This window comes from Vulpes vulpes, chromosome 9, assembly GCF_048418805.1.
Source record: "Vulpes vulpes isolate BD-2025 chromosome 9, VulVul3, whole genome shotgun sequence".
Taxonomy (NCBI): Eukaryota; Metazoa; Chordata; class Mammalia; order Carnivora; family Canidae; genus Vulpes; species Vulpes vulpes.
In genome coordinates this window covers 97397821-97425102 of record NC_132788.1, presented here as the reverse complement: position 1 = coordinate 97425102, position 27282 = coordinate 97397821, and the positions used below count along the sequence as shown (strand labels likewise).

The 27282-nt window shown below is 52.8% G+C and overlaps 2 protein-coding genes across 5 annotated transcripts in view; one reads left to right on the top strand and one right to left on the bottom strand.

Moving 5' to 3' along the window:
• Positions 1–25108, top strand: part of UPF1 (UPF1 RNA helicase and ATPase) — a 36700-nt gene extending 11592 nt beyond the window's left edge. The window contains exons 2-24 of one of the 4 annotated variants that reach the window (XM_025989593.2): positions 2069–2211; positions 4099–4188; positions 6430–6597; positions 6956–7136; positions 8674–8835; positions 9487–9571; positions 9756–9854; positions 10343–10451; positions 10619–10778; positions 10895–11013; positions 11501–11665; positions 11767–11881; positions 12322–12465; positions 13295–13508; positions 16629–16746; positions 17133–17289; positions 18026–18168; positions 19315–19489; positions 20056–20137; positions 21719–21880; positions 22015–22232; positions 22535–22657; positions 23244–25108. In XM_025989593.2, the coding sequence (XP_025845378.1) occupies positions 2069–2211; positions 4099–4188; positions 6430–6597; positions 6956–7136; positions 8674–8835; positions 9487–9571; positions 9756–9854; positions 10343–10451; positions 10619–10778; positions 10895–11013; positions 11501–11665; positions 11767–11881; positions 12322–12465; positions 13295–13508; positions 16629–16746; positions 17133–17289; positions 18026–18168; positions 19315–19489; positions 20056–20137; positions 21719–21880; positions 22015–22232; positions 22535–22654 (3129 nt within the window). In that variant the 3' untranslated portion in view covers positions 22655–22657; positions 23244–25108. Of the gene's footprint in view, positions 1–2068; positions 2212–4098; positions 4189–6429; positions 6598–6955; positions 7137–8673; positions 8836–9486; positions 9605–9755; positions 9855–10342; positions 10452–10618; positions 10779–10894; positions 11014–11500; positions 11666–11766; positions 11882–12321; positions 12466–13294; positions 13509–16628; positions 16747–17132; positions 17290–18025; positions 18169–19314; positions 19490–20055; positions 20138–21718; positions 21881–21990; positions 22233–22534; positions 22658–23243 lie in introns of all 4 variants that reach the window. The other 3 variants (XM_072721160.1, XM_025989592.2, XM_072721159.1) reach the window with 3 other exon arrangements.
• Positions 25109–25454: 346 nt separating this feature from the next.
• Positions 25455–27219, bottom strand: GDF1 (growth differentiation factor 1). The gene is made up of 2 exons (XM_072721162.1): positions 26895–27219; positions 25455–26283 (listed from the first exon to the last, which is right to left on the bottom strand). Exons 1-2 carry the CDS (start codon positions 27217–27219, stop codon positions 25499–25501), a joined length of 1110 nt encoding a protein of 369 aa, XP_072577263.1. The 3' UTR covers positions 25455–25498.
• Positions 27220–27282: the final 63 nt, after the last annotated feature.

The window sequence follows — 27282 nt, the reverse complement described above, 5'->3', positions numbered from 1 at the left end:
GGTAGTCAGATTCACAGAAACTAGAATGGGGGGCTTCAGGGGCTGGGGGAGGGGAATGGGGAGTTGGTGTTTAATAGGGACAGTTCTGGTTTGGGAAGATGAAAAAGTTCTGGAGATAGATGATGGTGATGGTTGTAGAATAATACGAATGTATTTAATGCCATTGAGCTGTACACTTAAAAATGGTTGCAATGGTACAGTTTATATTGTGTGTATTTTACCATAATTTTAAAAAGATATCAGGGATTCACAAATGTTAATGATTATGTTATAGCACTAACTTATCTGCATTAAAATCCAAAAGTTAATTTTGATTTTTCTTTGAAAAAACTTTTTCTTTCTTCGAACAAAGCATGGTTTTCTTGCGTTTCAATTGGTTGTTGCCTACCTGAAAAAAGTACATTAAAGTAGTGGCAGAGGCTCTGAAATAGGGTTCTGGTCTGGGCTGAGACCATTATAGACACAGGTTTAGACCTCCTACTTACAACCCAAATGCACCACTGCAATTTTTGGAACACCCCCTGAGGGGCATAGCACTCCTGATTCTGGACTTATGCATTCCCAAGAGAACTGCTATCTTTATCTCTTTTTTTTAAAATATATTTTTTCTTTATTTATGATAGTCACACAGAGAGAGAGAGAGGCAGAGACACAGGCAGAGGGAGAAGCAGGCTCCATGCACTGGGAGCCTGACGTGAGATTCGATCCTGGATCTCCAGGATCGCGCCCTGGGCCAAAGGCAGGCGCCAAACCACTGCACCACCCAGGGATTCCCCTCTTTATCTCTTTTTTAAAGATACTATTTATTTTGTTGAGAGAGAACACTCTGCGGAGGGAGAGGAGGAGGGAAAGAATCCTAACCAAACTGAGCAGCATAGAACCCGATGTGGGGGTGGGGGGTGCACAATCCCACCACCTTGAGATCGTGACCTGAGCTGAAACCAAGAATCCAGTGTTCAACCGACTGAGCCACCCAGGTGCCCCTGAGCTGCTGTCTTTAGAATCTTACAGGTGCCTTGGCTGGAGCAGTGGACAGGGAAAAAGGCCCTACAGGCGCTGCTGGCTTGAGCGGGCCCACATGGCATAGCTCAGGTGGCAGGGGCTTTTTGAGGGAAGGAGACCAGTGTCAGATCTTGTCTCACAGAGAGACCTGGTGCCCTGGGGTTGCCCTGTCATTCCTCCCTGTCCTCATCACCACTCCACTCTCCTGCTGCCTGACCCAGCCTTGTGTGGGAGATGTGTCATCTCCTCCTTCTGTGGGGAGAGATGAAAAGGACTGTTGACCGCCACCTGAGGTTCCTGGAGGTGGCTTTAGGAATGCCTGTTACTCTCTGGCAAACTGAATCTATGTGCCTCTGAATGGACGTTTGAGCTCAGGAGAAGTGCCTGTGAAATTCATGGCTTACTGTTAAAATCGTCTGTTTTATGCTTTTGCTGTTGTAACATACAAAAGGTAATATGTGGAGTAAGTTTATAGCCTCATTTCGGAAGGTTGTCTTAAACGTTGAACTTCTGATTCATAATGAAGAAGGGCTGCCCTCCAGAGAGGGAAACTGGCAGTGGAGGAAATACTAACGAGAGAACTGCTGTCCCACATCTCCAGTGTACACAACCTTTACTTCTGGCTTAGGCTTTGACAGGACCCTTCTCAAGTGGTGGGATTCCAGGCTGTCTGGCCTGACATGTGCAACTGTCCCCAGAGGGGATTGCAACTGCTTTGTAAAAAGTCATCTTGTTCCTTGTGGCCCTCAGTCATGGGAATGAAGTGTTTTCTTCAGCATCCTGGTTGGGTCATGTCTCTGTGACCAGATGGGGTTGGACCGGGATATGCAAGAGGCATGGTGGATGACCTAGGCCACCAGCACCCTGTTTTTGACCAGGTAGGTTAAATAGGGAGGCAGAGAGTGGGAAAACTCCAATCAGAAGAAGCTGAACTGTTTCAAAGTAGTGAGCAGGCCAGTGCTTCATGGAAAGGTGCTTGTGGCTGCTCATTTGGGGAGAAGTCGTGTGCCTGGGCTAAGGCCCGAGAGCTGCAGCCTTGCATGGTGATGCTGCTATTCTGCTGTAGGTCGGTGGACCAGAGGGCATTCTGCAGAATGGGGCCGTGGATGACAGCGTGGCCAAGACCAGCCAGTTGTTGGCTGAGTTGAACTTTGAAGAAGATGAAGAAGATACCTATTACACAAAGGATCTCCCTGTACATGCCTGCAGGTAAGGGCGGATGGCAGAGGCACAGACTCACCTCCCAGAGCTTTTGCATTCCAGGTGGATTTGCTGGCTTTGGAAGTCCATCTAAGACTGTGAACTGTGACATTTGGTATTACAAAAATAAGGAGGTTCTTCAGGCCTATATATACATAGTCCTTGTTACTGGGCAGGAGGGTGGGATCAGCACCCTCATACCCTCATTCCCCCAGAGGGTAGGGGAGAGGCTTCCCTTCTCTGCCTTCTGTCAGATCCTCGTGGTTCCCAGTACCTGTCCTACTCACTCATTTGAAATGAACTACTTATATTTGGTGTAAGGGTAAAAAGGGTTTACCTTGGGTTTAGAGGGTAAAAGCAGCTAAGATTTCTCTTATGAAGAGATGATCATAGGATACTTTAACATATCTGCCTCTCTGATCTGTTCAAAACTTCTGAAAAATTAGAATTGAATAGTCGGTGGATAGAACTACTTGTTGACCAAGTTTGGAATTCTCATCTGTAGCAGGACCTATCCCTTATATTTGGATGGACCCTTAAGAATGGACTTATTCTTGTTTTTTGTTATATGTAGACAGGGAAATTGAGACCAAAAGAGGTGATTGGTCTTGTACAGGGCACCTGGCAAGTCAGTGCCATTTTGGGCCTGGGCTCCAGCACTGTCTTGCCTGTCTCCCAGGCATGCTGACCTTCTGAAGTCTGTGCCCGCCACAGGACAGAGTGCTGCTCTTTCCGCTGCTCTGTGGGCAGACTTTCTTCTTTCTTTCTTTCTTTCTTTCTCTTTCTTTCTTTCTTTTCTTTTCTTTTCTTTTCTTTTCTTTTCTTTTCTTTTCTTTTCTTTTTTCTTTTCTTTTCTTTCTTTTCTTTCTTTCTTTCTTTCTTTCTTTCTTTCTTTCTTTCTTTCTTTCTTTCTTTCTTTCTTTCTTTTCTTCCTTTCTTCCTTTCCTTTCCTTTCCTTTCCTTTCCTTTCCTTTCCTTTCCTTTCCTTCCTTTCCTTCCTTTCCTTCCTTTCCTTCCTTCCTTTCCTCTTTCTTTCTTTCCTCTTTCTTTCGGCTTTTTAACTTTATTTTGGCTCTTTTTTCACTCCTTTACAAATGATTTTACGTATGTGTTAGTATTCCTGTTATCTACACAAATGCTGGAGAAGTGGTTCTGGTAAAGCTGCAGGTGGTTAAAGTTTGACACCCCTCACCCTCCCAGCTATCCCCATGGTGTAGGGTGTTGGAGGGGTAAGGTTCTTGACTGGAGCACATTCTTGAGACTCAGTCTTGGTTTTATACACATAAAGAACTCCGTGGTTAGCCATTTTTTGTTTTTAATATGTTGATTTTCAGAAGAATGAGGCTGGGGGCTCTCTTGAGGTGCTCCTTTTAAGCTTGAGCTCAAGTCAGCCAGAGACCCTTTGCTGCTGGGTATGAGCAAAGCGTTCCCGGGAGCATGGCGCCCTCTGCTGGAGAGTGGAGTGCCTTGTGAATGCACCGCTCGACTTGTGTGTTCCGAGCCAGGGATGCTGATTTTCCTGCTTATAAGTCATGGTTCCTGAAACTTAAGGCCAAAGCGGGGTGGCTAGGGGTTGTTTTGGGGTGTCAGACCTTGTTATTGGGTTCCCCTGGCATTTTCCACAGCTCTCACCCCTCACCTGGCAGGGGCTTTGCTATTGCCTAGGGCTTCTCTCGGAAGCCTCCACGGCGCCCTGTATACCCCTTCTCTGCTTTGTAGGGGTTGGGAAGTCTCTGCTGCTAACTGATTGGATTTTGCTAGTGGGATTGTTGGGTTTGAGTATGTGTTTAATGAAAAATTTAAAAATGTTGTAAGAGGAAAGAATTTTACATCTTGCCAAATTAAAACCAGAGAGAGACCTTCCAGATTTAACTGTTGATGTTTTGACTTTTTTAGTTACTGCGGAATACACGATCCTGCTTGCGTGGTTTACTGTAACACCAGCAAGAAGTGGTTCTGTAACGGGCGTGGAAATACTTCTGGCAGGTAGATAATCAGACCGTGCATGTGTCTTTAATCAATGCTGTGCTCAGATTTGTGTGTAAATTATGGAAATGTTGAAGCAAAGCACAATATAAAATCACGCTAACAAACCTGGTTTTTCCCCTCCTCTGTGACTGGTTTAACTTGAAACAGATGGTGGTGTGTGAATGCCTTAATGTATTTACCCTTGATTTATTCTCTGTGGTTCTTTTTATTATGCAAGTAGGGTTGGCTTAATTCTCCTTCCCCGTTTTTATTTATATTTTTCTGCAAGATGAGCTCCTGGCACGCCCGTTCATCTTCATTACTGGGTGCCTGGGGAGGATGTTCCCAAGACAGTAATGGGCATCCATGGGAGCCACTTCCTGAGAAGGCTCCCTCTGGCCTTAGCTCATCGGAGCAGTCCTGAGGCTAATACGGGCCAGATCCTGAATCATCGGATTAAATTAAGTTCACTTGACCGTCGTCTCTGGGCTTCCCTTCCTGCTGTTGATCAGCAGCAGCTGTGACTGGGTCTCTTGTTTTGTGTTTGGGGTGAGACCAGTTTTGTGCTGGTGCTTGGATTCCAAGGGAGGGTCCAGTCCTGGTGGCTTCTCCAGAGCTGCTGTGATGTGTGACAACTCACAGCACTGTTCTGGAGAAGTGGAACAGTCTTGTGAGACAGAGCTCCAGGTTGTCAGCAAGAAAGGAGCATCTTCTGGGGGTCGTGTTTTAGAGACATACAGTAACAAAACCCCATAGGCAGGTATATTTGCACAGAGTCCCCACCCTTCCTGTGTCTTCAACAGCTGCAGGCCAGGCTTCACCATTTCATGCGTGCTGCCTAAGGACACAGTGGTCAGATCTGATCTCTTGTCATCTTAGAGTTAGCAGTGCGAATTGTAGGGTTCTGAGTGAGGCAAGAAAGTGGGCTAATACTTAATTCTAAAGATTTGAAAGGAAAAGCATCTTCAGGGTAACCGGATTCATATCCCATTTTCAGAATGTTCTGGGTAATTTCAGCATTACTGTGTTTGCATTAGTTCCTCTCCTGCAGGAAAAGCAATTAAATAAAACTTCTTAGCTGGCAACCCCAGCTTCCGGTCAGTAGAGCCAAGATCAGAGAAGTGAGCAAAAGCCTCTAAGAGAAAACAGACTCTGTGAACCACACTGCATTTTTGCATGAGACCAGATTGTAAAAATTGTGGGGCACTTACCTTCAGGGAGCTTCCAGTGTAACCTGGAGGGGCGGGTGCAGAAAAGACCAGAGGAAATCAGTCTGGTTAAAAATGCCCGGTTGTGATAGCTTCAGAAGAGTGGGTGTTCTCTGGGTGCACAGTGGTGACGGCTGGCTTCATGAAGCTAGAGAGAGTTAGAATGTGGCATCTGAGCTAAAGCTTGTCACAGAAGGGGTTTCCCCGAGGTGAGGGAGGGCAGCAGCAGGGCAGTCTGGAAGCTTGGCAGGTGTGCTTGGTGTCTGACCAACCCGCAGCAAGGCTGTAGGTAGCTGGGAGAGCCTAAGACAGAGCCAAGCACCACCTGTGGGCTACATGCCCGGCTGGATTGTCTTAGGGCGGAGTTTGCAAGCCCCAGGTGTAGGTGAGCTGTGTCCCGGAAATGGGAAGGACAACAGAGTCCTAGCCGCCCAGCAGCAAGGAAAGAGCTGAGACAGTGGGGTTTCAGACAGTTCAGAGCGGGCCTTGTGCTTCCTGAGAGTAGCCCTGAGCCCCGCTGCTCTATATTTTTTACTGTCCTCAGGTTTCTAATACGTTTGGTTATCAAGTTTCCTGGCCTGCAGCAAATTAGGAGGGGCTGTTGCTCCTGGAAGCAGGCACAGGGGCCTGGAGAAGCAACTTCTTCGAGAGCAGCAGCAGCCCAGAAGCCTCAGCAAGCGGAGAGGAACCGAGGAAGGGGCAGGCCTCCTGCCTCTCCGGGACAGCAGCCTTGGCCCCACTGATAGGTTCATTCAGGCCCCATACATAGGATTTCAGAAAGCAGGAACTAAAAAAAAAAAGAAGCAGGAACTATGTGAAACGTGTTAGGAAAGTTTTCCTTAAAGGCTGTTCAAGTCGGATTGATTTTTGCGCTCAGTGGGGAGCCAGTTCAGGGGCGGGCTGGCCCCCTGGGATGCCAGATGGATGAGGTGTGACCGCCCCTGCTAATGGACTGTGAACGGTACCGGAACTTTTAACGGGGGGCTCGAAAATTGGAAGTGGTGAAAAGCCAAACTTTGGGTGTTAACTATTTATCATTTCCTGGTTTCAGCCACATTGTAAATCACCTCGTGAGGGCAAAATGCAAAGAGGTGACTCTGCACAAGGATGGGCCCCTGGGGGAGACAGTCCTGGAGTGTTACAACTGTGGCTGCCGCAATGTCTTCCTCCTTGGCTTCATCCCTGCCAAGGCTGACTCAGTAGTGGTGCTGCTGTGCAGGTGAGGGCGGAGCCCCCCATTCAGAGGGGGTGGGGGCACTTGGCCCCGGTAGGCCCTGTTCTGCCCATTAGAGAGGTGTGAGGATATTTGGGGGCTGGGGCTAGTTAAGAGAACTGGGAATGTTGAGTTACTTTTGGGGTGTGTTCTGGTTAAATCATAAAAAGAATTCTGTAAAAACAGTGTTAGGAGTTTTAAGAGTTCAGAGCTCAAGTGCATGGGGAGAGGCAGTGATTACTAGCAATTTAAAGGTAATATGATCACATAATAAAATGCAAGGAACGTCACTTTGGGATAAAAGGTAAGCCTTGGGGGTGGCAATCACCCTCACCCTGGCTTCCCCTGCCCTTGGTTTCTGTAGGCAGCCCTGCGCCAGTCAGAGCAGCCTGAAGGACATCAACTGGGATAGCTCCCAGTGGCAGCCCCTCATCCAGGACCGCTGCTTCCTCTCTTGGCTGGTCAAGATCCCTTCTGAGCAGGAGCAGCTGCGGGCTCGGCAGATCACCGCCCAGCAGATCAACAAGCTGGAGGAGCTCTGGAAGGTGAGGGCCTGCTGAGAATGCAGATCTGCCTCAGCACTGTTCTTGTCCAAGGAGAGCTGCTGGGAGTGACTAGCTTCACAACGGGAGAGATTCTGGAAGGAACTCCAGGGAGAGACTGCCATCCCTACCTGGAATGGCCCCGTGATGGAATCCCACAGGCACCTCCTGCCAGGCCTCTGGGAATGGATAGCTCCGGTTGCTGGAATTTTTCTCCTGTTGCAGAGGGTGAGGGTGGGTGGTAGGAAGGAGGAAGACCAGAACTGGCTGTGGACGGCTATGGGCGACTGTGGGTGGACATGGCAAGAGGAGGTAGTCCTGGGGAGACAGGACTGTGCGGATTCTTTAAGATCTCGTTGGCCCTGTGACATGTCTGAAGCCAGGGGTGAATGTTCAGGGAAGAAGGGATCCAGGTCACAAAGGTCAGAGAGGCAGGGCCCACAGCAGCTGGATGAGTGAAGAGGAGGGGCTTCCAGCTTGGGTGGTTCAGTGCCAACCCCATGTGACAGACCTAGTTCTCCAGGAAAGCCCTTCTCTGGGTCTGGTTCAGCTTTTGGTTTGGTGGGTTTTTGTTTTTGTTTTTGTTTTTTTTGGTTCAGCTTTTGTGATAAAGTTTTTGTAATTGGGCTAGAAACTTTAATTAGGAGCCCATATAATCCAAAATCTTTTTTTTTTTTTTTTTTTAAGATTTTATTCATGAGAGACACACAGAGAGAGACAGAGACACAGGGAGGGGGAGAAGCAGGCTCCATGCAGAGAGCCCCACGTGGGACTCAATCCCGGGTCTCCAGGATCTGCCCCTGGGCCAAAGGTGGCGCTAAACTGCTGAGCCACCGGGGCTGCCCCCAATAATCCAAAATCTTAAATGTGAATTTATTTTCACTTTGAGTGCAAGTCAGAATAGTTCTCAACTGTCATCTAGCAAGGTACCTTTCTACTTCAGTTTTCAGATGGCCAGAACTATTTCACCTTTTCTGTTTATAGCCACACACACAGCCTAGATACTGTTCTGTCCCTGCAAAGGACGAGTGTATCACCCCTAATCAGGGTCAGGAGGAAATTGGGGTGGGGGGAAAAGATGGGCCTCCTCTTCTGTTTACACAGCCAGAGGACTAGTGGTCTTTCTGGCAGCCCAAAAGAGGTATTCTCTCTCCCAGTTCAGGGACTAGGCATTTGTTGGAGAATATAGTCACTTGCTGATACAGGTGTGTCAGGCTGTGTACCTGGGGTGTCTTTGCTAGTATTCACCCTGCTGGTGTAGCCCTGGGCAAGGGAAGAATAGGGGCGACAGCTGAAGGGGGAGCAAAGACCCAGGCCCGTGTCCACCTCCCTGTGCCACATACACTTTATCACATGAGGGGCTCTCTTTGTGGGGTGGACACCACCTGCCACCAGTGCTCTCTGAATGACAGGCTGACATTGGCTTGTTCTGATAGGTGGTGGCTATGGCCTGTTCTTCTAATGACTAGTGAGCCTGTGTGTACTTCCTTTTGTATGTAGGTGAAAATGGGGAAGAACAGTTGTGGTGCTTGTCTTCTAGGAAAATCCTTCTGCCACTTTGGAGGACCTGGAGAAGCCGGGCGTGGACGAGGAGCCGCAGCATGTCCTCCTGCGGTACGAGGATGCCTACCAGTACCAGAACATATTCGGCCCTCTGGTCAAGCTGGAGGCCGACTACGATAAGAAACTGAAAGAGTCCCAGGTGATGTGGTGTGTGCAGGAGGGTTTCGGTCATTTTAACACAGCGTCTCTCCTAAGGTCTGGGGAGGGCGGTTTTCTCTGCAAACTGCGGACGCTGACGTGGGCAGAGGCGCAGTGCCCTGAGAGACAGAACGGTGGATTGAGGGCAGGCAAGGGAGTGACCCTTGGGCAGACGCCCGGTTGTTCAGAGCTAAACACCGAGTGTTTTCTGATTTAAAATCCAACAAAAATCCCTCGCATTTGGGGTCGCAGCCTTTGCCCACGGCTATGAGAGTCGGAGCTGAGGAGCCCATGGCACGCTGAGGGCACTCCTTGTACCAGTCTCCTGAAGAACACATGTAGGAAGCGGGAGCTCCGAGGATCGGCCGCCAGCTTCCTTCTCCCTCCACGGTTCACAGAAAAGCCACCTCTGAGAGCAGACGTCGTGTGGGGGTCTCCTGGTCATCTTGAGCGGGTTCTGGGGGTCCTAATGGCTTCTCTCCCGGATGTGCCCTTGTTGGTGTTGCAGGCTGTTGGGTGCTGTGTGCTGCACCCTGACATCATGGCTCGTAAGGTCGCCGTAGGGCACACACCTGTGGAAACCCAGACACGAGGAGTCCAGGCCCGTGTCTGTGTCTCAGGCTAACAGGGCTCTTATTTTTCATGTGCTCAGACTCAAGATAACATCACGGTCAGGTGGGACCTGGGCCTTAACAAGAAGAGAATCGCCTACTTCACTTTACCCAAGACTGACTCTGGTAATGAGGATTTAGTCATAATTTGGTTAAGAGGTGATTTTAAGTTTTAAAATATTTGTGACCATAAGTAGCATAAAATTCCTAGTTTCACCCTTGTAAAGTGTCCCTTAATTTGAACTCTTCATGGTGGCAGCCTTGGCACATGTTGAAAACGCTAACTTTCTTGCTGTGTTTTCTCTGTAAGACATGCGGCTCATGCAGGGGGATGAGATATGCCTGAGGTACAAAGGGGATCTGGCACCCCTCTGGAAAGGGATCGGCCACGTCATCAAGGTCCCTGATAGTATCCTTTGTGTAAAGAAGGACGAGCTCATCCTGAGCACAGGTGGCCTGTGTGGGGGTCGCCTCGGGGAGGAAAGGACTCCGCGGGTGGCTGGCGGTGGTGGGAGTCCCTCTGAGTGATGGGGTTTGCCACTGAGTCTTTTCTTCAGTTGTACTCTGAGGGTGCACCATGTGTATCAAACTGATCAAAGAACTGCCTGGCCTGAGGCCAGGGCCTGCCCAGCTCTGTGTCCTGGGGCTCTGGAGGCTCCATCAGAATCCTGGCCTGCTCCATGCTGGGTGCTGCCCCAGTGCTCACAGGATTACAGGAGCTGGCAGTAGGGGGCGCAGACACCATGGTGGTGACTGTCAGTGAGAACATGGGCCAGGTGGGCTGGGTTTTCTGTGCTGGGCACAGGGGAGGGTCTTTTTTCTCAGTAGCTGAATGAAGGCTCCTCAGAAAGGTAAACCCAGCTTTTGACAATGATGAAACTTAACTCGGTGGCACAGATTATGGCGATGAGATCGCCATTGAGCTTCGGAGCAGTGTGGGTGCACCTGTGGAGGTGACTCATAATTTCCAGGTGGATTTCGTATGGAAGTCAACCTCCTTTGATAGGTATGTCCACCTTGCCCCTGCAGGTACTACTGCATCTGTTTTGCAGTGCTTTGCTGGTGGCACAGCTGCCACCTCCACCATCTGGATGATTCTCATCTGCAGTGGCCAGGCCTCACACCAAACACTCCATGGTTGTACGGGTCCCTGACCCTGAGTTTTCCTTCCAGGATGCAGAGTGCATTGAAAACGTTCGCCGTGGATGAGACCTCTGTGTCGGGCTACATCTACCACAAACTGCTCGGGCATGAGGTGGAGGATGTGATCATCAAGTGCCAGCTGCCAAAACGCTTTACGGCACAGGGGCTCCCCGACCTCAACCATTCTCAGGTTCTGACCCATTCTGGGGACCAGAAGGGGCCTGGCTGGCAGAGCCTGCTTGGATGGGCAGCCCCCCCTCACTCCCCAGGGTTGGGTGCAGCCTAGCACTTATCTGTTATCTGAAGGTTTACGCTGTGAAGACTGTGCTGCAAAGACCGTTGAGCCTGATCCAGGGACCACCAGGCACAGGGAAGACGGTGACCTCTGCCACCATCGTCTATCACCTTGCTCGGCAGGGCAATGGGTAGGGCTCAGCACCATCCAAGGTGGGGGTGGGGGAGACCTGTCTGCTGGGATGCCTGGGGGCCCCTCTTACCTGGCACTCTGTGTTTTACATTATCTGTGTAAGATCTGATCTTTGTGGTTGCTTTTAATAAGCAAGTGTGCTGCTCTGGTAGAGGCCACAGTGGGTCAGTGTGTTAGTGCATCTTGACTTTTGTACTTGTGTGCACCTCAGAGCTTTGAAAGTCTTTAGGGTGCAGACAGGAGGGTGAGGATGCAGGATCCTGTTAGTAGTATTGCTGCACATGAGAAATGTGAAAACTAGGTGGGAACAGGAAGCGCCAGACCAGTTGGGTTTTAGCTCCTTCAGCTTTGTTCATTCCTGGCTTTAGTCTTAGATCACGAGTGGGGCTCTGTTGCCTGTGATTCAGAACAACAGTCCTGGCAGTTAGCATTTCCTGAATTTCCTCTGGGTGAGCTCTGAGACGTTCATTCACATTGTGTTGAAGGCCTGTGCTCGTCTGTGCTCCGAGTAACATAGCTGTGGATCAGCTGACTGAGAAGATCCACCAGACTGGGCTGAAAGTTGTACGGCTTTGTGCCAAGAGCCGTGAGGCCATCGACTCCCCAGTGTCATTCTTGGCCCTGCACAACCAGATCAGGAACATGGACAGGTGGGTGTTGGATAGCCCACCTTAAGCACAGCACATCTCCCGTGCGCGGTCCCTGATGACACATGCCTCCCGTGCCTGCTGACATGTCACCATGCTTCCAGCATGCCAGAGCTACAGAAGCTACAGCAGCTGAAGGATGAGACGGGGGAGCTGTCATCTGCTGATGAGAAGCGGTACCGGGCCCTGAAGCGTACCGCTGAGAGGGAGCTGCTCATGGTGAGCTCTTAGCCTCAGCACTGTTTTGTTCTGTTTGGCTGTGGGACTGTCCCAGTATGTGAAGCTGTAGATCAGTTTATTTTGCTTTTGGGAAAGAACTTCGAACCCTCCCATATTTGTCTTCTCAGTGGTTGCACATCTTGGTCTGGAGGTGGGTCTGGAACACTCTCCTGCTCTTTTGTAACCAACCAAGGTTTCCTCAGCTCAACACTGCCTCTCAGAGGCTGTTTTAGGCACAGAACCACGTCTGTGCTGAGAGGTTTTTGTGATAAAGTACGATCACTTAGAGCCTGGACGTAGATGTTGTCCAGGTGGGATAGCAGCCTGTTTACATAGGTGTCGGGGAGGGTGTGAATCTGTGTCCTGTCCTGTCTGCCCTTTGGGGCCTGGTAACATTTACCATGCAGGTGCCCTGATGCCTCACCTACTCTCGTCTCCAGAATGCAGATGTCATCTGCTGCACATGTGTGGGTGCAGGGGACCCAAGGCTTGCCAAGATGCAGTTCCGCTCCATTTTAATTGACGAGAGCACCCAGGCCACTGAGCCAGAATGCATGGTCCCTGTCGTCCTTGGTGCCAAGCAGGTGGGCCATTCACTGTAGTCCTGTTTGAAAATGTGTGTGTTCTCTTGTTCCAGTTCTGTGTGATTCTCAGTGCTGGGGTTTGTTTTTGATAATGCTTTATGTACCATGATATCCTGACAGAGCAGAGGGATGCACAGTTGAGGGGTTCTTGGAAGGATGAGTGCCCTACCCAGCATCTCTTTTGGGTCCTGAGTGCACGTCTGTGTGTTTCATATGTGGGTTTCCCCGCTATCCAAAAGTAAAACATTGCTTTGAAACCTCTCATAAGCCAAAATAAAATAAAGTGAAGAATATCTGCACTTTCTGAAAGTTCACATCATGCCACTTGGCTTTTGCAAAAGGCCTACATTAGTACCTGTTTTTGACAACTGAAAGAAATCTGAAGGGAATTTTTGCTTTTACGATGAAAGCCATAACCATATTAATACAGGTCTTTTGTAAAAGAGAAGTGGCATGAGGTGAACTTTTTTTTTTTTTTAAGATTTTATTTATTCATGATAGAGAGAGAGAGACAGAGACACAGGCAGAGGGAGGAGCAGGCTCCATGCAGGCAGTCTGACGTGGGACTTGATCCTGGGACTCCGGGATCACGCCCTGGGCCGAAGGCAGGCGCTTAAACCGCTGAGCCACCCAGGCTGCCCATAAGGTGAACTTTGTTAGGAAAATCAGGATACTTGTATGTGGTGGGTGGTCCTGTGCCTGGTCAACGCTTACTACTTGAATCCACATGGCCAGGTGGTCGTATAGCACCCGGGTTAGTGCCCCCATGAGCGCGTGTCTGTGCCGTTTCATATTCAAGCTCCTCACCTGTGTGGGGTTCTCCCCACAGCTCATCCTCGTGGGTGACCACTGCCAGCTGGGCCCCGTGGTGATGTGCAAGAAAGCAGCCAAGGCTGGACTATCTCAGTCGCTCTTCGAGCGCCTGGTGGTGCTGGGCATCCGTCCCATCCGCCTCCAGGTCCAGTATCGGATGCACCCTGCGCTCAGTGCCTTCCCATCCAACATATTCTACGAGGGCTCTCTTCAGAATGGCGTCACTGCAGGTAGTGCTTAACCCAGAGTGGGGGGCCTAGAGGGAACACGGCCTGGGAATGAAACCTGCTGTCGCTGCCCAGGCGGCCTCACATGGCAATCACTTATGTGTAGGGGTCACCTCAGAGAGCTCCAGTGGTGTACAGGACGCAATGTCCACTCTGCGGGGTGGGCTAGGGGGAGCTTATCCTTATAAAATGCGGAGTCAGTACATGAGAATTCTCAGCAGGGGCATATCACACAGCATGCAGAGCAGGAGGTGGCAGAGTTGACGGTTCCTCCCACTCCTGACCCTGTTGTTCTCAGAGCCCGGGCCCTGGGGGTTCACGGAACTGAGGTCAGAACTACTCTTGTAGTAACACTGAGGCATCGTGTGCCCTTTTGCCATGTGTCTGGTTATGCTGAAGGTGCAGAAGCGTCCCTGGAAGGCTGGCTGTTGCTGCAGCATGAGTGGGGACAGTGCTTTCAGATTGCCCGTGTGTTCTCATTGCCACATGCTTGCAGCAGGCAAGGCCCTAATCAACAAAGAGTACTCACTTTACTAACCCCTTGGGTGCACATCCTTGGGACCCTGTGCGTGACTAAGACACTTGGCAGTTGTGGTAGGTGCTTGGAAAAGGACTCAGGGATACGTTTGTGGGCGGTCCCTTCAGCCTGGGGTGTTCAACAGGTGCTTTCCCAGAAATGATCAAAGAGAGCCAGCCTGTGGCTTCAAGGAAAATAGTTGACGGTATTTATCACCAGTGGTAAAACCTTGAGAATTCAAATGAAAATCGGAATTTTGGAAAACTCAGCTGATCAAGTCTTTCTAATGCTAAGTGGCTTTTCTGATGAGATCTGTGGTGGACAAATATCTGTGGAGTGTGGAGTCTCTGGAAGCTCTGCTTGACTTGGTGAGCAAGTACTTCCCATGCTGATGGCCAGCAAGGATGGTACAAAGTCTGAGGCTGTCTCAAGGGCAGGGCCGAGGAGGACCACCATCATCTCAAGCCTGCAGGGTGACCTTCTATCCAGTGCTGGTTTGGAATCAGGCAGGATCTCATAATTGTGGGGAAGGTCATGAAACACTCTTCCCTTTTCCAGCCACATGCATCTGTGAGGCCCAGTCGTGCTACTGGCAGGGCTAATAGAGACTGGCTGCAGGAGCAGTCTACCATTTGGGAACGGAGTTGCAGAAACTCAATAGATAATATACTTTAGTGGGAAATGTTGTTTTTCATAAAAAAGGATTTTGCTGATATTTATTTTTAGAGGAATTCATACATATTTTGTGTTTCTAGGTTTTTAAATACAGTAAACTTCAGTAGAGTAAAATTATGGAAATGGTAGCTATTGGGATTCCTCAACTTTTCAGAGTATGAAAGAGTCCTGAGACTGGCGTTCTTAATGTTTGGTTCATGCCAGCAGCCTGCCATGTCAGCCTTGTCTGGCCTGCTGTCTAGGTGAGATGGAGGCTGAGAGTGCGTGCCTGGCCCGGCCACGAAGCTGCCATGTGGTGCGGTCCTGGGAGTTGATGGGACTGTTACCATCACTGTGATGCTTAGAACATTGCTGGTCCATTGGGTGGTAGGGCTAGGAAGAGCCAGGCCACAGGGAACTTATTTGCAATTGGATGCTAGTTGGGAAAGCTACCACTTAGCACTGATTCTCACTTTTGCCGGTCCTGCTCTGTGAGACAGGGAGAGAGAAGAAAGAATCTGAAGCACATTCCCTGCCGAATGCAGAGCCCAACTCCGGGCTTGATCTCAGGACCCTGAGATCATGACCTGAGCCAAAACCAAGAGTTGGATGCATAACTAATGGTACCACCCTCGTACCCCAAGTACATGTTTTTTTAATTCTTCATCAGAGTATAAAGAAGTGCCCAAATCCTAAGTGTTCAGTTTAGCGAGTCTTCTTTAAGTAAACACACCTGTATAATTAGTATCTGAACTCCAAAACACAACCTGACCAGCATACAGGAGCCTCCTTGTGTCCTGAGGTGACCTCTGTTCAAGGCAATGCTGGTGCCCACCCAGACCCACTCTTGGGGTGGCTGGGCCTTAGCTGTAGGAGGAGCATTTGCACTACAAAAATTGGCGGGCATTAATAGATCAGCCCCTGCCGCCACTACTCCAGTGGCTAAACATTTGCCAGAAACCCCTGAGCTAATGCGCCACAGAGCTAGCCTTGGCTTCTGCCTTTGCTAGAAGGATAGAAATGGACAAGGCCTCTTTCTCAGCTTGACATAAAATGGATCATTGATGATAGGCTGGGTTTTTGTGGGTTTTCTAAAATTTTATTTATTTGAGAAAGGGACAGAGATAGCAAGAGAGAACATGAGTGAGGAGAGGGAGAAACCAGCTCACCCCTGAGTAGGGATCCTGACGGGGCTCCATCCCAGGACTCTGGGATCATGACCTGAACCAAAGGCAGATGTTTAGCTGAGCCACCCAGGTTCCCCGATTTTTGTGTTTTGATGCAAAAATGCCATTTTTCTCAGGCTGCTGAGAGTAGGTGCAACTCCATAATTCCCAAAGGGGTGAGTGGGGTGTGTGAATGGACAAACTGATTTTTAAGTTATAAGGAAATGCACAGGGCCCACAGTAGCCAAGGTGAACATGAAGAGCCCAATGGAGGTGTTCTCTTACACTACCAGGTGTCACGAGTTACTCTAAAACTGCAGTTGCCAGGATACTCTGGGGACAGTGCCTAAGATAGAGTCCAGAGGCAGACCCATCTGTCCATAGTCTTTGGTCTATGACAGGATCAAATTGACTCAACAGTGTCGTCCACAAAAGCCAATTATAGGGACGTCATGACCCGAGGGTAGGCAGGCCAGAGAAAGGTTCCATAAACAGGCCAGAGAAAGCATCAACCAGTGAGATGTTCAGTGAGTGAGCCAGCATTGTGCGCCAGGCAACTGAGTTTCACTTCATCCAGGGTGTTTGGGGGCCATAGACCTGTCCGGATGGCCACCTCACGGCCCCATCGACCAGGGTCTCTTGCCCAGAGCCTGCTGTCAGCTGCTCTCACACGTGCCTCTGTTTGTGATGGAGTGGTCTCTGCATTGCTCCATCTGTACTCAGTCAAAATATGCTGTGGCTTTTTACTCTAAATTGAAGTGTTACCTCTTTTCCTTCCCATGACAGCTGATCGAGTGAAGAAGGGGTTTGACTTCCAGTGGCCCCAACCTGATAAGCCAATGTTCTTCTACGTGACCCAGGGCCAAGAGGAGATCGCCAGCTCAGGCACCTCCTACCTGAACAGGTAAGCAGAGACTCGCCCTTGACATCTGCAGGCTTCAGTGGCAGCTTGGCAGATAGCCACTAACCACCACTAAGGTATTCTTTCTTCTGAAGCTTTTCTTTTACTTCCTTATCCCCATTCTTTGTGGACACCTAAACCAACAGCATATTTCCACCTTCCATCTTCAGTGTGTTTTTCTATTGAGCAAAAGTTGCTAAGCTCACGTGTGAAGCTTTTCTGTCCCTCGTGACTCCCTTGGTAAATGATGGGGAGCCCAGCTGTCCGTGCAGTGGGCCTTCACAGGGCTGCCCTGGAGTTGGAGCCGGCCCCACACCTCCCATGGTCTCTAGCCTCAGTCTCAGGAGCCCACGGGTGCCGCCTAGGAACTGAATGGCGGGTTTTCTTAGGACGGAAGCTGCAAACGTGGAGAAGATCACCACGAAGCTGCTAAAGGCGGGTGCCAAGCCTGACCAGATTGGCATCATCACACCTTACGAGGGCCAGCGCTCCTACCTGGTGCAGTACATGCAGTTCAGCGGCTCTCTGCACACCAAGCTCTACCAGGTGCGCGCACCCAATCGGGCCTGCTGGGTCCCACCACAGAAGCGGACCTTGACTTGACCTCCTGGCCTGCGGCCTGTGAACCGGCACAGTTTGGGGGGCGGGGGGGTGCATGTTCCTTCAGGTTTTTCTCAGGATAGTTTTCAGAGCAAAACTTAAAGTAAAAAAAAAAAAAAAACTTAAAGTAATCCCAAGTTGAAACGTATGGCATGATTATGTGCCGGCCTTACAGTGGATGTTACATAGTTATGAAAATGCTGTTCACTCCTGTATCAACGCCTGGATAAAATGTCCAGGGTGTATATCCTTTCAGGATGCAGGACAACGTAATTATTTCTCTCTGCAGAAATGGACCAAAATGTAAAGTAATGACTGAGTGACGATGATAGTTGGTCTCTATTTTGTTAATTTGAGTACAGTCTAAGGTTTTTTGTAGCAAGCATGTGTGTGTTTATCATTGGGAAACAGATTGCCAAGGTTAAAAAGCAACCAGAACCCAGGAAGGCCAGGAGAGTGGGTCGGGAGACCATGAAGGCCCGGTGGGAGCAGGCTCAGTCAAAGGGGTTCCCTCCTTGCTTCCTCACAGGTACAGCAGGCAGGTGGCTGGTGCCAGGGCTCTGCAGGCTTCAGGTGTCAGGCTCTTTGGTAGGATTGGACAGTGTATCTCAACACAGTTCACACAGTTAGAGGGTCCTTGAAGGCAGCCAGCTGGCTGACTGTGACCATATGTCCCTTGTAGGAGGTAGAGATTGCCAGCGTGGACGCATTCCAGGGGCGAGAGAAGGACTTCATCATTCTTTCCTGTGTGCGAGCCAACGAGCACCAAGGCATTGGATTTTTAAACGACCCCAGGCGGCTTAATGTGGCCCTGACCAGAGCAAGGTATGGAGGCCTGAGTCCCATTGGGCTTTACTGGTAGCAGGTGCCTCCCTCCTGACACAGGAGTTCTTTGGGGGGATTTTCCCTCAGAATCTGGAGCTGGGAGGGTCCACCCAGGAGCCGCTTCCCTGCCTGGTTTTCCTCTTTGGTTGTTCTTGCATCACAGCTGAACCTTGGGCTGCATACAGGCAGGACTGGACTTTGCCAGCACCAGAGGGTAAAGTGTTCCCAAGCAGCAATTTAGAATGCATTCCTATGAGACACCTTTGTTTCCTGTCCTGGTGGGTTTCTGTGGCCTCAGTTTTGCGGCAAGGGTCATCTAGGCCCTTTTGACCTAAGATCAAAATGCAATAGTTCAGGTTGTGTTCCTGCAGAAAATTGAATCCACGAATCTAATCTTTTGGTCTTGTATGCTTCATTGACCCTAGAATGTAACCTGTTTTGAAATAATGATGATAGCAAAGGAGACCCAGAAAATAAGGTGGCCCCTTGTCACCTTGAGTAAAACCAGTCCTCAGCTGCCCCATACCAGCTGGGAGTTAGGCTCACTTCACACGTTGGTTTCTTCCCCTCTCAGGGCATTTTGGTGGTTATCTGTTACCTCCCACCCCTTTCTAGGGTGCTCTCTTGTTTGGTGGCCAATACTGGGGCATATGGGGATCCTGAGACAGCTGGGTAGGGTGAACATCCACCAGAGAAGCCAGTCCCCAGCTTGGTCATTGAGTTCTGTGCTCTGGGCTTTTGGGGTTCCCGAGGCACAGAGCCTGCTGGGACTGGTGATGATGTCCCAGGAGGCCGACTCATGGCTGCAAACAAGGAGACTCCTCTGAGCTCATCTGCTTATGGAAGCATTTGATACCTGGGCTCCTCAGAAATTGTTTTCAGATATACCCGGTGTGCTGTTGGCAGTTCGCACAGTGGGCTCCAGTGCCAGCTCCATCCCTGTGACCAGCAGTGTACCTGTCTGCCCCCAGCAGGCCAGGTGTCTAGGCAGGGAGGGAGAGGATGCCGGGAGAGCAGCCTGGGCTTAACTTCTGTCACCTTGGATGTGGATTTTGAGTCTGTTCAGTCTTTCCTCATTGTTCTACGTGGTGTTCCGCTCATCATGTAGAGCCCTAAACACCATATTTTCATGCCCATACCTTGCAGGTATGGGGTTATTATTGTGGGCAACCCAAAGGCCCTGTCCAAGCAGCCCCTCTGGAACCACCTGCTGAACTATTACAAGGAGCAAAAGGTGCTGGTGGAGGGGCCCCTGAACAACCTGCGGGAGAGCCTTATGCAGTTTAGCAAGCCCAGGAAGCTGGTCAATACCATCAACCCGGTGAGTACCAGTGTAGGCTGGCAGAGAGGCATGGAGGAAGACAGGGTCAGGAACCCTCTTCTCCCTCAGACTGGTGTTCCTAGCACATGGCTGTGAGCAGTAGCAGGTGTAACCAGCGACTGGTGTGAGCTGAGGCTGGACATGCTTGTCCATGTGCACGAGAGTGATGGAGCTGGCCTGTTGTCACAGAGCTCCCCCACCCCAGGTCTCTCAAGTGTTACAAGGCGCTCTCAGACCTGGCCTTTTGGGACACAGTCATGAGTGGTGTTTAGGGAGTTGGACATAGGCAGTTAGGAAATTCTGTGAACCCAGGGTGCTCTAGGGGACTTAGAAGCCATGATGCTGCTTGAGGTGAAGCCTGAACGTATCTATGTTCAGCATCAAAGGCCAAAAAAAAAAAAGGCCAGGTCTGTGGAGGAGGGTGGGTGAGGCCCAGAGCCCACTGGTCAGCAAGCCCCTCAGGGTTGGCCTAGGCATAGCCTGGGAGGTGGCCAGGCCCTCAGATCTTAAGAGAGTTCATCTTGTGTCAAGGTGATAAATTCCTCACCTATCTAAACCCTCTGCAGGGAGCCCGCTTCATGACGACAGCCATGTATGATGCCCGGGAGGCTATTATCCCAGGGTCGGTCTATGATCGGAGCAGCCAGGGTGAGTCTGCTGCAGGAGGAGTGGGTGGGGTGGGACCACACTGGCCCTGTGCATGTTGATCATTCCCACGCCTGCAGCTTTTGGCCCTATCACTCCTGGGGTGACCTCCCAAGCCTCAGTCCACAGAAACTGCCTCACAAAGCTCTTTGTTGCCTTCCCTTGTCTGAAATCAGAGAATTGGTTGTCAGTTTCTGAATACAAATTTTTTTCTTTTTAAGAATTTATTTATTTATTCATGAGAGGCAGAGATATAGGCAGAGAAGCAGGCTCCACACAGGGGGCCCGATGTGGGACTCGATTCCAGGTCTCAAGGATCACACCCTGGGCCAAAGGCAGCCTCTCAACTGCTGAGCCACCCAGGTGTCCCATAAACTTTTTTTTTTTTTTTTTTTTAAAATACCAGAGCTCTGCTTATGGAGGTTTGCAGGCACATACTGCAGCCCTGCCTGTTTGCCCCTGTGCCCCGTGCCACAGTGCTCCCTGCCTACCTTGCCCTTTGTGCCTCCACTCAGTAGGGGGGGTGGGCACTCCTGCAGCTCCTCCAGGCCACCCATAGCCTCAGTTCCAGTTGCGTGGTCCTTGTTTCTGTGCACTCTCTGAGACCACACTTCTGGGTGGGGTCTCTGTCCTGAGGCTGAGCCTTATTAACCCCTGCTGTATGGAACACCTCCTCTTGCCTGAGCCAGTGTCTAGACGGTTCCCATTCATCTCCCAGGTCCCTGTCTCCTAAGGCCTTTCCCTGCCCTAGCCTCTACAGAGGGTGACTGGCTCACCCAGGTGCTTGGTGCCACAGCCTGCATTTTACACTGAGCTTCATCTCCACCTGGGCTCACTGGCCATCCTAGGGCCAGGTACACCCCAACAGTTCCTCTCTTGTGTGAAGTAGGAAAACCCCCTTTCCTTGCCTAGTATTCTGTTTGCTGGGCTCAAGTGACGGATGTCATTGCTACATCCAGTGAGTTGCTATGTAGGGTGCTCTGGGCCCATCCTTCATCCTTGAGCTCACCGTGGGTGCCAGATAAGGCACTCTCAGGGTGGTGGGGGTGGCAGGGAGCAGACCATAAGGCTATGCTGTCATGCCTTGGCTCCCTTTGGCTTCCCAGCCCTTGGAGCAGCTGTGTGCAGATGGGGAGATATGCCCAGCTCTGGGGCTACCTTGGGGCCTTCATCTTCAGTGCCATTCACTGGTCTGTTCACTCAGGTTTTTTCTTGCTTTTGGGTGGTGGTGGAGAGTTGGGTGTGGGTTACACGAATATAAAACTTTCCCTTTTATTTTTTCAGTTGGAAATGCAACTTAGCTTTAGTCTTGGATGCTGGTAGGCCGTGATTCTCCTAAGTCCCCTTGGAAAAAAGGCTTGTTCCCAGGAGCCAGCCCCAGAGAGGCTGTCGAGTGGGGATTGAATTGTGAGATTCTCTATCAGGTGGCTTTGCTGTAGGGGTACACCAAGAAACACCATGGCACTCAGAGCAGTGACAGGATGAGATTGACATTCCAACTGTTCAAGCTGCCATTTGTGGGGTGGGCAGTTGGCTCATTGGCATGTGGTGGGTGACACCTGCTGTCCACCTTGTGTCTTGCAGGCCGGCCCTCAAACATGTACTTCCAGACCCACGACCAGATCGGCATGATTAGTGCAGGCCCCAGCCACGTGGCTGCCATGAACATTCCCATCCCCTTCAACCTGGTCATGCCACCCATGCCACCACCAGGATATTTTGGACAAGCAAATGGGCCAGCTGCAGGTGAGTGCCAGGTGGCAGCATGTAGGCAAAAAGCATGTTGGTTTTGGAGTTTGTTCACATCTGGGCTTTGGACAGTTGGGTTTGTTGGTTGGATTCTGACCTCCTTCAAGGAACCCTGGACTGCTGTCTTTCAGGCCGGGGTACCCCAAAAGGCAAGACTGGTCGTGGGGGGCGCCAGAAGAACCGCTTTGGGCTCCCTGGACCCAGCCAGACGAATCTCCCCAACAGCCAGGCCAGCCAGGATGTGGCATCGCAGCCCTTCTCCCAGGGCGCCCTGACACAGGGCTACATCTCCATGAGCCAGCCCTCCCAGATGAGCCAGCCTGGCCTCTCCCAGCCCGAGCTGTCCCAGGTGAGCCAGCAGCAGGGAAGTCAGGATGGCCTGGGGGGGCCCTCCACACAAGGACCTGAGCATGGCTCTGCACAGCATCCTCCGTAGGTACACCATGTGGGGATCTGTAAGCTCTAAAACCTGACGTTCCCGACACTGTCTTAGGCAGCTGGCCTGGGTTACCTATGTTCTTTGGTGAGGTAACCAGTGTGGATCTCCTGCCACTTAGGCTTCAGATCCAGGTTTTCCAGAATCTTCTCTGGGGCAGGTTCTTGAGGCTGGAACGATATGCGCACATTTTAGCTCCCAACTTTGTTTTTCAGGACAGTTACCTTGGCGATGAGTTTAAGTCACAGATTGATGTGGCACTGTCGCAAGACTCCACGTACCAAGGGGAGCGGGCATACCAGCACGGCGGAGTGACAGGGCTGTCCCAGTACTAGAAGGCAAGCTGACCCCTGCAGGAGGTCTTCGCCAGGACCTGGACTTGATGGGAAATTTGGGAAATGTGTAGTAGGGGTCTCAGGTCCCCTGAAGCCAGCTCTTCCTGTGGCCAGTCATTTCAGTGCCCTGTTCATCTGCTCATGGTGGCAGGGGGATGTGAGCTTCATGCATGGTGCTCCTTCCCTGAGAGTCCTAGAGCTCAGTGAGGAAGGGTGGATGTGGGAGTCCCGGCCCCAGATACACTGGGCACCTCTGCAAGAGGGCTTCTGGGCGCTGTTCAGGCCCTCACCACTGGTTCCCCTGAACATAGTGTGGCCAGAGTTGGATGAGCATGGGCCTGGGTCCCCTTCCCCACACATGGTGTGTGCTGGCTAAGTGGGGTGCTGATGCCACTGGCAGAAGGAGCCCCTTAACTCTCGGCTTCCTTTTCAGCTGGGGAGCACTAGTCTGGGCACCCAGCCAGCCTCTGAGGTCCCATTTCCCAGGTGTACCGTGGGGTTGGGGGGAAAGCCCTGTACCCTTGGTGGTGGGTGCTGCGTAGGCCTCTGCCTTCTCTGATGGCCCCTTGCCCTCCCTCCCTCCCTGCAGGTGGCAGCGGAAGAGCTAAGCTATGTGGCTTAGTCCATCAGCATCTTATTCTGGGTAATAAAAAATAAAAATAAATGGATACCTGTTTTCCACTGCTAAAACTGAAGCACCACTGTGAGCAACAGGAGAGGGAGAGGAGCACCCGAGGGAGGAGCCCGAGACAGAGCGAGCGCCCACTGCTGGCCCGCGGCGGCGAGGAGAAGGAGAAGGGAGAGCGGGAGGCGGGCGGCCTCGGAGGACCGCCCGCCAGCGAGCCCTGCCAGCCCCGCTCGCCAAGGAGGCCCAGCGCTCGCCGCGTCCACACCTGGGTCTGCGACCAGGGCGGAGGGAGGAAGACCCTCATCTCAGAGTAGCCCTTTCCTCTGTTCTTTTCTTTCTGTTTCTCTTTTATTGAAAGGGGACTACGTTTTAGCAGGAAAAACTTCGCATTTCTGTGCCGAGCAGGCTCCTTGCGGGGCAGCCGTGCCGGGAAAGCCCCGCGGAGGTGTGGGTTCTGTCCACACCAGCTCTGAAACTGCCCTGGTCACGCTGCCTGTGTTCTAAGAGCGTTTCATTTAAAGAAAACACGGTGTTTTGGGTTTTTGTTTGTTTTTTAAAAGATTCTTTCAAAGGAGTACTGAAAAATCTACTTTCCTGAGTTTGTCTCTCAAATCTTAGCGGCGGACCTGGGAGATGCGAGAAGCTTCCAGAAACGAAGTTTAAACAAACCAACACATCACAAGATTAAGATCAACACCTGTGACGGGATCACGAGGAGGATTTTTGTTTTCAGTTTTAGCTTCCAGCGGCTTCTCCCTGCACGTCAGGGTGGTGAGAGAGCACCGTGTCGTCCCGGGCCAGGCAGCCCCACAGTCTCCGCTGGACTCTGAGAAGCAGAGTGCTTCCTACATGCGGTGGACTAGTGCCCACCCACCCCGGGACGGGCCTTGGGCAGGACTGGCTGTGAGGCCAGAGGGTGGGGAGGTGGCTGTGCCCCGGCCAGTGGCTTCTTCCCCAGGGGTCCTTCCTGAGGATTTGGTGGAAGACAGCAGCCGAGAGGACCCATCCCCAGGGAGGCACCCACAGTACCTGTGGCTGCTTAGACATGCTGAGCGCCCCACCTGCCTTGTTCTCTACCCCACCCTTCAAGCTGGGAACCCCTCTACCTGTGGGTACAGCTGTGGTGGGGTGGGGTGATTTCTGCTTTTTTTTTTTGGGAAAAGGAGTAAGTTTCAAAAATAAGTTGGTTCTGTGCCGAAGGGGCTGGGAGGGGCTTGTCACATCAGCTAGCACAGGGGGCTTTTGTCTGGTTGGGTCTGGGCCACGACTCAAGAAGGAGCTGTAGCTGGGAGCCACCCCCAGCTCCTTGCACACCACGGTGAGGTAGTCTCCCTGGCAACCACCTCTTTGGGGACCATCCCTTGCCTACCTGGGCCCTGGTGACCCTGACCCCCTTCCCCAGTGTCCCCGTCCCTGTGAGGCTGATGCCCTTATCAAAGCCTCCAGATTCCAGCTTGTACTTGGGAGATGGGGACACACAGGCCACCTTCCTTCTGGCAAGGCCTCTTATTTATTACCATTGCTGTAGGGCTTTCGGTTTCCCCCTTCTTTTGATAGGCCACATAGAGGCATAGAGTTTGGATAGGTTTCCGCTATGACCCCTTGTGCGACACACCCCGTGGGCCACACCCTGTGCCCACCCGCCTGCCCTGTTCTGTTCCTTGGAACGCTTTGCCTCTGCTTTGTGCTGTTCGCTTTGTTCTCCACCTTCATAGCAGCAGTTATTCTGTTTTCCAAATGGAGCATCTGTACCAGCTTAATGTAACTTTTGATTTTGGGTCGATTTGTTTTAAGCTCTATTGTCACCAATAAAATCTTAATAAACAGCTGTTGTGTTCACACTGCGGCAGATAAACTGCAGATGGCAGAGCACTTGATCTGGGGTCTGGCTGGTTGGGAGCTTGGGGGGCACCTGGATGGCCAGGCTAGAACGGCCAGCTGTGCCAGGACAGGCAGCCCCTGGTGGGCAGTACCTGGGGGTGCTGTGGGCAGCTCCCACCCTCGTGGGCAGGTTAGACATGCCGCTTCCTGGAGATGAGGATCTAGGAACCCAGCCCTGGGAGCACAGGGTAGGTGGTGTCACTGTGGGTCGTCCCATCACCCTGGCAGCAGGTCGTAGTGGATGCCTCTGCCTCCTCTCCCACCCTCAGGCCACCAGACTGGAGACAGGGGAGCGGACCACGCAGTGTTTATTGTTTGGGCCCCGCCTGGCTCTGTCAGCGGCAGCCACACTCGTCCACCACCATGTCCTCGTAGTGCCGCAGTACCACGTTGTCGCTGTTGTCAAAGAAGAGCACTGAGATGGGCGACAGGCGCGCGGGCACGCAGCAGGGCAGGCCGGCGGCGCCGGGGGCAGCCGCGTGCATGAGTGCGCGCAGCACGGCGTGGTTGAGCGGGGGCGTCCCGCCGGGTCCCGACAGCGTGGCGGGCAGCGAGCACTGGCCCTGGCAGTAGTTGGCCAGGAAGCCGCGCGGCGCGATGACCCAGCGGTGCCAGCCCACCTCGCGGAAGCTCACGTAGAGCCGCCTCGTGCGACACGCGCCCCCGGGGCTGCCGCCCAGGGCGGGCTCGGCTTCGCGCCGCGGCCGGGCCAGTGGGTGGCACAGGCGCGGGTCAAGGGTCACCAGCAGCAGCGAGGCCTCGGCCAGGCGCGCGCAGGCGGCGGGGGCCCGGGGACGCAGCGCCAGCGCCAGGCGGAGGCTGCGCGGCGCCGACGCGTTGCGGGCCCAGGCGGCGCCCAGCAGCTCGGCGCGCACCGGCGTTCCCAGGGTGGGCACCGCCTGGCGGAGCAGCACCGGCCTGGCGCCGCCGCCCTCGCCCTCCGCCGCCCGCGCTACGCTCAGCTCCCAGCCGGCCGCCGTCTCCGCCGCCGCAAAGCGCAGCTCCAGGCGGGCCCGGCTCGGGCGCTCGGCGGCTTCCACGGCCGACAGGTCGAAGACGACGGTCCATTCAGGGCACTGTCCCGCGGCCCATGCGGGCTCCGGGGGCCGGGTGGGCGCACCTGGGGAGGCAGGGAGAGGGCTGGGCTCGCGCTGCGCCCCCGTGCCCTGCCCGGCCCCAACCGCCAAGGGTTTCGATCGCGGACCGGACCAGGGAAAGGTGGAGCGCCTGGGGCTGCGGGCGCCGTTAGAAGGCGTCAAATGGTGTGAAGCGGCGCGCGGGGGGCGGGGAGTGATGGAGTGGGGGGCAGGGCGTCGCTTGCAAGTAAGAGGAGGCCCAGCGCCAGGGCACGGCGGCCTGCGGCGGGACCAGGCAGGGTGAGAGATGAACGGATGCCTGGGGCCCGTGGGGAAGTGATGCCGGAGAGGTGGTATCTGCAGGAAAGGCATCAAATGGCGTGAAACAGCGGGGGACGGAGGGGAGAGTGGGGGCAGGGCTTCAGCTGCAAGCTAGGGGCCTTGCCCGGTGCAAGGAGCCTGGCCTTCGGCCACTCCGACCGGTCCCTGCAGGTGCCCACGGGGAGGAGCGGATGGAGTGCGGAGGCTCCGGTTGCTCGTGGGCCGGACTGGGCGGGTGGGACGTTCGGAGCTGCTCTGGCTTCCCCCACTCGTGGAGGGGCGCACAGCGGGGTCTCCGCCTCCTCGACACGCCCCCAGCGCAGACCCCACTCACCGCGGTCCGGGATGTGGCGCACGATGTTTCCGGCGACCCCCAGCTCCTCCACGTGGCACGGTCTCAGGGTGGTCCCCTGGGGCGTCCGCCGCGGGCCCACCCTGGCCTCCTGGGGGTCCCGGTGGCGGAAGAGGCGCCACATGACGGGGGGTACGGGCCGGGGCTTGGGGGCGCCCCGGTGCACGTCGGGCAGCCCGAGAGCCTGCAGCAGGGCGGCGGCGGGGCCCGGGGGCGCGGGGGCGCGGGCTGGGTGCGGTGAGGGCAGCAGCAGGGCCAGGAGGAGGAAGAGGACGCAGCGGCCAGGAGGGCGGCGCAGCGCGGGCATCTTCCTCGCTGGCGGCGGCCGGACGAGTGCTCAGGGGCCGCGGGGCACCCTCGACTTGCAGGC